Source organism: Brienomyrus brachyistius, chromosome 6, assembly GCF_023856365.1.
Source record: "Brienomyrus brachyistius isolate T26 chromosome 6, BBRACH_0.4, whole genome shotgun sequence".
NCBI classification, from domain to species: domain Eukaryota; kingdom Metazoa; phylum Chordata; class Actinopteri; order Osteoglossiformes; family Mormyridae; genus Brienomyrus; species Brienomyrus brachyistius.
In genome coordinates, this window is record NC_064538.1 from 15,189,014 (window position 1) to 15,199,456 (window position 10,443).

The 10,443-nt window shown below is 48.9% G+C and overlaps 2 protein-coding genes across 3 annotated transcripts in view; one reads left to right on the plus strand and one right to left on the minus strand.

Moving 5' to 3' along the window:
* Nucleotides 1-1,585, minus strand: part of sema3b (sema domain, immunoglobulin domain (Ig), short basic domain, secreted, (semaphorin) 3B) — a 37,699-nt gene extending 36,114 nt beyond the window's left edge. For both annotated transcript variants that reach the window (XM_049017449.1, XM_049017450.1), the window contains exon 1: nt 1,247-1,585. The gene's annotated coding sequence lies outside the window, so the exon portion shown is untranslated. The remainder of the gene's footprint in view (nt 1-1,246) is intronic.
* Nucleotides 1,586-8,381: 6,796 nt separating this feature from the next.
* LOC125744859 (uncharacterized) lies at nt 8,382-9,938 on the plus strand. Its single transcript, XM_049017143.1, has one exon. The coding sequence runs from the start codon at nt 8,382-8,384 to the stop codon at nt 9,936-9,938; it is 1,557 nt and encodes a 518-aa protein (XP_048873100.1).
* The last annotated feature ends 505 nt before the right edge of the window (nt 9,939-10,443 follow it).

A 10,443-nucleotide genomic window follows, 5' to 3' on the forward strand; every position in this document is an offset into this window, starting at 1 on the left:
GGCAAAACGTCCATGTGAATCATTAGATTTTAGGTTTAAGTGAGATGTTAGCATATAATCATGGCCGTGTAACCTGCATGAACGCCATTAGCAGGTGAGGCCATCACAATCACCATCACTCAGAATGCACACCTCACAATCACCATCACTCAGAATGCACACCCACGCACCCACACATGCCCACACACACATGGATATGGGGCTGTCACCTGTGCTTTCGTCCTTGTTCAATTTAATCCACGGTGGCTACTCATAACAAAGGCAATGGAGCTCTTGAGATACATCAGGTAGGCTCTTCTCTGAAGCAGCCTTTACCAGGCTAGTGAAAAGCAATGGAAGATGGAGACCCTTTCTGGCTACACCAGCTCCAGGTGCTGACCCACACTTACTGCTTACTGTACACTCATGCCACTCGACATGCTTTTCCGACCAAAAGCCTTTATGTTCAGTGGTATAATACGTACCCTGTGTGTTAGAATCTTGTGTGTTCCCTTCACCTTTCAAGTTTCTTCAGTCACATTTTCATGACGACGCCTGTTTATTACAAGACCAAAAATTCTGCTTCTCGTCTCTCGCTCTCCTTCCTTCTTCTTCCCCCATCCGGCAACTGAATAGTCAATATTTTAGACCTGTACTGTGCTGGTTGTGCTAAATATTTCCCAGAACACATGCAATTTTAGTAACTTGGACAGGCCCATGTTCACGGTTACTCAGAGAAGCATTCCTGAGCTTCCTCCTAATGGCCATGTAACCTGCGTTTTGTGTGGGTGCTCTTAGAGAAAACTTGATGGAATGGAGAGATATGACCCATGGGACAGGGACATGCCACAGTGAAAAGCACTATTATGAAAAAGATATTTTTCCGGATTCAGCAGGAGCACAGTATAGTATAGTATAGTATAGTATAGTATAGTAGACTATACTGTTTGACATTGCATAAATAATAAATCTATGAATAAATATACTTTATGCTGTTTCTAAACATCTATATCTAAGGTAACCTAATCTTGCAGAGAACAGTACTACTGTAAACTGTCTTTTTCTATACCATACATCATAGCAAATTTTTTACTCAATGAACGTGGGTTGACTTGTCTGAAAAGGCCCATCACACATCGTTAATACATTTGCATCGTGGCACCTAGTTTGCTCAGTCTGCATGTACAGGAAGACAGTGTAGCGGCAGCAGCAATAAACAAACCGCTCACACCAAGTGGCAGGAACAGAGCCATTCGGCTTCCCTCACCTCTGCGCTTATTCCCACGGTCCTCAGCAGCCTGCCCGGATCTTGCTGCCAGGTGCCATTGTAGTTCCCAAGGAGGGCCGCTTAAGGACGCCAATGCTGCTCCCTCCACGGGACGTGTGATGAGCACCACCGCTGAGGAGCAGAAGCAGCGGATCTTCCCACACACGTGTGACTCCTCGTCTCCTTAACTGTCACGTTCCACTGGAAGGTCTCCACTTTGAGTCCTTTACTCAAGACTTACGGGTCATTGAAAGAGCAGATTCAGAGCTTGCAGAGGCAGCTTTTCACACCGCCGTGCTCTGCCTCACTCACTCGCTCGCTCTCTCTGCACTGTGCCCCTGTCCTCTCTCACTCAGTCGGGGCCCCTCCCTCCTCCTCAGCAACAGCAGCAGCATAAACGGGTGGAGACTGTCCAAAGGTGAAATCTCCTTCACTTTCCCTTCCCTCCTCCCTTTCTCTACTCCAGATGTTTTTGCTGTATTGTTCTGGATGATCGGCACTAAATCCTAAGACGCGTCGTCCTAAATCACCACACATCGCTGAAGCTGTGTTGGTGGGTACATCGTTATTAATGGTTCTTATTTCAGAGGCATAAATCTGCAGTAACAATTTAGGAGCTTAGGTGTACAGACAGGTAGACCTAAGGTCAATGTAGAAAATCATCCTAAGGTGTGGGGCTTGAAGGACCAAGGTGCCCCTAAACTCCATCCATTTTCTATACCTCTTCTGTCCCATTCATGGTCGCAGGTGTCTGGAGCATGTCCTGGAAGCTAGTGTGCAAGACTGGGAATAACCCACGATGGGGCATCAACACCTACAGATATTTTCATAACTCCAGTTACCCTCAGCAAGCTTTTGGACTGTGGGAGGAAACCACAATCCCCAGACAAAACCCCACGATCACACGGGGAGAACTTGCAAACTCCATAAACATGTCTCCATGTCTGGGTGTCAGGTAATGGTTTCCCCAACCACCCCCCCCACCCCACCCCACACACACTCACACACACACACACACACACACTCACACACACACACACCTCACAGTCTGGAAATAGAGTTTGATAAGAGTTTGATAAGGATGATAAGGTTTGTGCCACACAGTCGCCCCCTCCTGACAGAGGTCAGCATTACCGTCAAACGTCTCTCTTGTTGTATAATTCCTCATTTCCCTGGGTGTGAGATTGGGTGGCCTTCTGGAGTGACAGGCTCTGCTCAGTATTCAAGAACTCCTCATACAGTCCTGCTATCTTCACTTCACCCTTTCTTAGCATATCCCACTCTCAGGCTTTTTTCATATCTACTGCACTCCAGTCAGAGGCTTACGCAAGCAGTTCTCTTTGTTGACTGTCACCAACAGCCACGTGACGCCCATCGCCGAGCCCCAAGGAGACGGACGCCAGGTTGTCGGGGCCTGCATGTCCGCAGCTGATAGCATTGGGCTGCATCGCTGCCTGCATCCAAATGACCTCTATTCGGCCGCTTTTCATTTTCAACCGAATCAGCTTATCGAGTGGCAGCTAAGCACCATCTCAATGTTTTACAGTATTCCAGCAGTTCAACCTTTGAATTCTGCTTTCAGTATTCCTGAAGCAGTTAAATGGTCAAAGTTTCACCAGATGTCTTTTTAACCCTTTCATATCCGGCATCTCAGATCTCCACGAAAAGATTTGGGTTCATTCTGTTACGGGTGCTGGCTGAGTACTTGGATGAGAGAACCTGGACTTAAGGTACTAGTGGCGGAAAGGTTCAAATTTCAAATCCTAGGCTGCTACAAAACGAATTTGCTGTATCCATGGAAATAACTATATAAAATATGTGATAAGATGTGTTACATGTCTTAGTAAACAGAATAAAAATGCAACAAAATAAAATACCATGCTATACAGAGAACACTGAACAAAGGCATTTTCTGTGCCAAGAGCCGATAGCAATATTTTTATGAAACATTACAGAAGGAAGTTCTGTTTTAATGCACAACACACTTAACTAGAGGAACCAGTACTGCATGGATGCAGATAACTTCTTCCAAGACCATTCATTACTGACAGACCTTCTCATTAGGGACTGTGGTTTCCTGGATCATCCTTTGAAGAAGAACTGCCAAATCAGAAAGCTCCTGCCCTTAGGTCAAGCCTCACCCTAAGGCTTCATCTCCACGCCCTGTTCATGTTCCTTTTTTATTCTTTGTGTCTTCTGTCCGCCCGCCTCTTAACTGTGACCTACTGGGTTTGACATGCTGTGAGGGGGAGGCAGGAAGTCACAGCCCTGTCACCTCGAGGGACGCCACTTCGGCCACAGGCACGTTCAACAAGCCCAACCCCGAAGTGTACGCATGTTCCAGCCATTATGTGGGACGCCACACTCGTTATAATTGGAGATGGCCATCACAGAGCCGCTGAACTCTAAAGATGCTTTACGCAGGTTGTCTCCACCGTCAAAAGCGTGAATGAATGAACAACATTCTTAGAGCAAAAGGATAATACCCACCATTCTCTCCACGTCCTTGTGTCAATGGGGAGCACCGGGGGCAGCTCGTCCTTTATGTCCAGCACATAATTGGGGAGAAAGGGTCGCCCATGGTAAGGCAGTGAATACTGAGAAGGGAGGAACACTTCCTCTGCACGAGGGAGGGAGGACAATCCTCCACTGAATAGTCCCCGGAGCATAGGGCCACGGGCCCCTCCCATCTTAATGTAAAGGCCATGGGACAGGCATTGAAAAGGTAGCTTTCTGCACCATCACTCCCCAGCTGAGCAGGGTGTCGAACCCGGATGTTTCCTCAAAGCTCCCAACCCCACCCACCACAGTGAGATTTCTGGAGGTTTCTGTTCCACACAATATTTTCCCGGCCTCACGGTGGTCAAAAGAGTCTGTTCAAAAGACTCTTAAATACTCTATTGTTTTTTTTTCTCTTTCTCAACCACTGTGGACCTTTGAGGAAACTCACACACAAAATCATAAAAAAAAAAAAAAATCCGGAAGAAGATCAGAAGTCACCATGGTCCACAAAGCCGCCGCACAATATGTAGGGTGCTTCGCACTTTTGGATGAATGAACACAGCATGGCAGAAACGCTGCTCAGTGGACGGGCAGCAGCACGGATTGGGCTGCTCAGGGTCTTGCCCTCCCACTGAGAAGTTAACTACTCAGCCCACAGCGAAACCGCTCCACAGCCACCCGCCAGACGCTGGGCCATTGTACTCCCTGTTAGCGGTATACAGGCACGCTCTGGGACCTGGGGCTGCGAAGGCCGCCATGTCTGCGCGCTGGGCGCCTGACGGCACTGCTGGGAGAGAGGGGCTGCTGAACGAGGGCAACAGCAGCAGGGGGGGCTTTGTCAACATTGTGTTTTGTCAGATGCTAAACACTTGCTAGCACTCCACCCTCCAGCAGAAGCACGGGGGGTTCTGGGGTGTTGCTGTGTTTATTTGCGTGTGTGTGGGTGGCCATACTCATCTGTCACTTGGTGTTAATTAGTGTCTGTTGTTGAGTCCCTCAGCATATGTAAATGAGTATTAGTTATTGCAGGTAGCAGAACACAGTGATACGTGTGAATGTAAAACACAAGACATATAAACACAAACTGCATTTTTCAAAGGGTTCGATATGAAAATGGGCTCCAGTCAAGCTATTGAAAACTATTGTATTTTATATATATATTTTTAATAAGTTATACTTCACTGGATAATGACATCCATCCATCCATCCATCCATCCATCCATCTTCATTCTGTATCTCCTGGTGGTACCTGCACACTAAACAGGTCAGGCCCAGGGGATGTCCGGGTACTTCCAAGCCTACTGGCAGATATCATCCCTGCAGTCTTCCCTGTGACCTCTGTTGACCCGGTGGTGTCCTTATGTGATGCCCTAAACAGCCCAGCTGTTTCCTCTCCATCTGCCTGAGCAGTGGCGATATTTCAGGTTCCCTTCAGTTCCTCTCACTCCTCAGCCAGAGTCCTGGCACCCTGTGTGTATAATAACACATATACTGGTACTCTTAACCTTTTTCTGAACCTATGACATATTTTAAAAAACAGAGAGGGGAAGACCAGACTTACCTGCTGTTCTCTCACTTTATTTTGACAAGAATGTTTCCTTAAAACTAAGAGTACAGGTACTGACAGAAATGTCAAATTCCGCCTGTTTGTACATTTTAAACAGTGTAGCTTCTGACAGAGTTAATGAACCATACATTGCATAGTTAACCTAATATGATTAGTGCACTTAGATGCACAGTCGCTACTCCAGATCGGTGAATTTGACATTCACGGTCTTGGTCATTTGCCAGTTGGCCGTGAACATTTGAACGGGAATATTTTTGGAGCATGCTGAAAGATCGCAGAAACTCGCAGACGACACGTAAGCCAAAAACAATACTGAAAATGATTTGGATCACATAAAATCATATAATATATAAATAATAGTGATACATAATATTTCTTAGTGTAAGTGCATTTTATATCTCTAATGTTAAAGGTCTTGGCTTGGGAACACTGCACATCTTTGTCTCGATAACCAGCTTCACTTACAGCTGTCTTAGTGACCATTTAATCTCCTGTTTCTTCATTAACTTTTAAACTTTTCAGTGCCATTAATTTAGCATTTTTGATAATGGGTCCAAAAGGTAGTGCCCCCAGTGCATACAGCGGTTACTTTATACATATGGGAGCACGATTTAAAGGCTTGTATATTATGTAAAAATGTCTAAATTGGAAATGACAAAGTAATTTGACACGAAACTGTACGGCACAGTACTGTGTTTAGAAACACGAATAAATAATGAATAAACTTCTCATATTACTGTTCAGGGTAACAGACCATTATGGGATGAAGATAGGGGAGCCCAAGCATTATTAGAGAATCTGAGGAGATTTGCTGTTATACTCTGAATATACACATAATGTAACCCCAGTCAAATTCTCATTCCACATGTAAGGACCTTCGAAATGGACTTTTGCCTGGGAGATATTTTCTATATGGGAGATATTCTGAGCAGCCTCACTTTTAACTCAAATGGGTCAGTGCAAAAACCAAGAAATGAAGCACTTCCTCGCTGTGTTTTGTATTTTAAGTTTGTTTTTTTGTTCTTTTATCTTTTTCTCCCTCTTGTCTGTGCATCCCAGAGCTCGTACCACTTCTTGTACAGTCTGTTCCCCTGGGAAAAAGAAACATGAATTTGTGGCTCCGGGTGTCCCTGGAAATCGCTGGTCCTCAAGCGTTTGGGGTCTTGGACCGAGCAGCACTGGGAGCTGCTGGGCTGTGGGTGTGTGCTGATGAGGATCGTGACTTAGCACCATGTTATGCTTCTACATGCCAGACTTAATCCCTCCTGTAGCCATATTGACTTTAAAGCCAGTCACATTGTATTGCCTTCGCATCAAAAGCCCTTTTAGCTTTCAGCTGCTTTACCAGAAGAGCAGCTGCCCCCAAAGGCAGTGGCACGGTCAACTGCTCTTTCCTGCCCCCCCTCCCCCGCAAGGGTGCACACCCTGGATGCCTGTCCTAAGTCGGATGACCTGTCAGACTCCACTGTCAAATGGGACGAACATGCCACAATCTCTTTACCGTCTGGCCTCAGGGGTGATGACAGGATGTGAAGAATAAGTGGAAGAATAAGATCCCCTGTTAGACAGATAAAGCCAGGCTGTGTTTCCAGGGATGTTCACTGTGGCCACTTTTGACACACGTGGACCTCAACAGTACTGAGGGTCTCTAATGTGCTCATTTCAACTAGATACCTTCATCTATTCATTTTTCCTAATTTCTAAGATCTTCCATTTAAGGGCAACCTTTGTTATGCTCACAAACATTATGGGTCCCTAATGTGCTCATTTCAACTGGATTCCTCCATCTTTTTTTCTTCACTTCTTTTTTAAGACCCTCCCATAAGGGCCACCTTGGTTACATTCAGGGATATTTGGGGTCCCTAATGCACTCATTTCAACTGGATCCCTCCATCTTTTCATTTTCCCTTCTTCCTAAGACCTTCCCTTTAAGGACCACCTTGGTTAAACTCAGCCTTTTTGTCTGAGCTCTTGCATTTAACCTCACAACCCCCCCCCCTCCCCCTTATCTTTCCAGTTTTTGGTGAAGGAAAAGCTAAGGTCCCCTGGAAAGAATGTTCTCCTTTTTTTCCAGCTGGCTTCTTCTGCGATGGGATTTTGTGTCATTCACATGACCCTCTCCGGCTCCATGTAGACTTTGTCCTTTGTAAGAAAATCCTCCTGTGACTGACATGAGGACCTCTTCACCTTACTACTGCTATTGTTCAGGCTTCCAGTGGAACTTCCAAGTGACCCTCTGGATAGTGGATTTACTCTCTACTGCGTGCGGAATCAACATGCACCTTCGTCCTGCACTCTCTGCCAGTTAACATTCCATCACCGAAACACCAAATTCAGGAATACCACCCGGAATACCACCAGGAATACCAAACTACCAAAGTTTTGGCAGCCAACATTTCAGAATAACAGCAGTATCCATATTCAGGCATCAGGTGAGAGTGGGAGGCATGCTGTTTGCAGTATCATGACATGAGGACCCAACAAGCTTACTGCCACCACAAACAAAGTGGGGCTTGTTGTCAGCGCCGTGCTCCAGCACCCCCTCCCCCCCCCCTAATTGCCCCTAGCGCATTTGATTACACACGCGGCATGCACAGCGTTTTCTCTCGTTCTCTTTCCCACCTCCACCACACGCCTGCTGGAAGACTCCACGTTGTGTTGGGATGTGTGTCTGTCACCCAGGCTGACTCTCTTCGCTCTTTTCAATGTTGTGGCCCCACTGAGCAACAAATACAATCTCAACAAATACACGACTGTTGTACTACTGTAGCAGATAAGCCCCCCCCCCCTGCCCCCACCACCAGTTCCCGTACCCCCTCACTTCTCAAGGGAGGCCGTGGGAACCTACGGTGGCTGCATGCTTTTGTGCCCATTCAGTGTTTGTCCTGCTTGCCGCGAGTCAGTTTTGGCCTTGCTTCTCTGTGCTGAGGATCACGAGACGCAGGAGGACAGGACAATTCTTCTGGAATTCTTCTCATGGTGGCAAAGGACAATTTGCGGACAAAATACAGTAAATGTAAACATCCATTGCTGCCGATCACAAACTCCAAGTAACTGTAATGTTTAATGTCCTACACCCAGACCCACTCCCACCACGTCCTCCACCCAGACGCCTACCCGCCACGTCCTACACCCAGACGCACTCCCGCCACGTCCTACACCCAGACGCACTCCCGCCACGTCCTACACCCAGACGCACTCCCGCCACGTCCTACACCCAGACTCCTTCCCGCCACGTCCTACACCCAGACGCACTCCCGCCACGTCCTACACCCAGACGCCCTCCCGCCACGTCCTACACCCAGACGCCTTCCTGCCACGTCCTACACCCAGACGCACTCCCGCCACGTCCTACACCCAGACGCACTCCCGCCACGTCCTACACCCAGACGCACTCCCGCCACGTCCTACACCCAGACTCCTTCCCGCCACGTCCTACACCCAGACGCACTCCCGCCACGTCCTACACCCAGACGCCCTCCCGCCACGTCCTACACCCAGACGCCTTCCCGCCACGTCCTCCACCCAGACGCCTTCCCGCCACGTCCTACACCCAGACGCCTTCCCGCCACGTCCTACACCCAGACGCCTTCCCGCCACATCCTACACCCAGACGCACTCCCGCCACATCCTACACCCAGACGCACTCCCGCCACATCCTACACCCAGACGCCTCCCCCCCACGTCCTACACCCAGACGCCTTCCCGCCACATCCTACACCCAGACGCACTCCCGCCACATCCTACACCCAGACGCACTCCCGCCACATCCTACACCCAGATGCCTTCCCGCCACATCCTACACCCAGACGCACTCCCGCCACATCCTACACCCAGACGCACTCCCGCCACATCCTACACCCAGACGCCCTCCCGCCACGTCCTACACCCAGACGCCTTCCCGCCACGTCCTACACCCAGACGCCTTCCCGCCACGTCCTACACCCAGACGCCTTCCCGCCACGTCCTCCACCCAGACGCCTTCCCGCCACGTCCTACACCCAGACGCCTTCCCGCCACGTCCTACACCCAGACGCCTTCCCGCCACATCCTACACCCAGACGCACTCCCGCCACATCCTACACCCAGACGCACTCCCGCCACATCCTACACCCAGACGCACTCCCGCCACATCCTACACCCAGACGCCTCCCCCCCACGTCCTACACCCAGACGCCTTCCCGCCACATCCTACACCCAGACGCACTCCCGCCACATCCTACACCCAGACGCACTCCCGCCACATCCTACACCCAGACGCCTTCCCGCCACATCCTACACCCAGACGCACTCCCGCCACGTCCTCCACCCAGACGCCTTCCCGCCACGTCCTACACCCAGACGCCTTCCCGCCACGTCCTCCACCCAGACGCCTTCCCGCCACGTCCTACACCCAGACGCCTTCCCGCCACATCCTACACCCAGACGCACTCCCGCCACATCCTACACCCAGACGCACTCCCGCCACATCCTACACCCAGACGCCTTCCCGCCACATCCTACACCCAGACGCACTCCCGCCACATCCTACACCCAGACGCCTCCCCCCCACGTCCTACACCCAGACGCCTTCCCGCCACGTCCCACTACTTCCTACAGCCAGACACACAAGGTTACAGATAGTATATTTCGTCATCTTCTTTATCACTTCCTTGAGGGTTAATTTAACAATATGTGATTTCACAAATTTGCAATAATGCAAGGTGCTGTAGTGAACAGACATGGAATAGCTGTATAGCCCCACCTAATGACAACAGAAATTAGAAGACCCAAAAGAAACTGCATCTAATTACAGTGGTATGATGGTATCAATCACAGCTGAAGGCCTTGGGGCATAATGGACATTTATATTACTGTCATCACCACAGAGGGAGAAGAGAGCAACATGGGTGATTTATGTCTGTTTAATTGCACACACTTACACCAGTCTGGCCTACAAAGACAAAACCACATCTTTTATCAAAACTCTGAAATTAGGTCTCTTAGCCTCTATTTTTCTCTTCATGTAGCTATATTCAGCTTTGAAGAAAACTACAAGTGAAAATTACAGTAACTACAGCATTCGCATTTAAACAAAGGCTAAAATACCCTTTATCTCAGTTTCAGTGTCAGCATAGCTCCTGTGTTT

Excerpts from the sequence above, each read along its gene's own strand:
- LOC125744859 (XM_049017143.1), top strand. The coding sequence starts at position 8,382 with ATGTCCTACACCCAGACCCACTCCCACCACGTCCTCCACCCAGACGCC.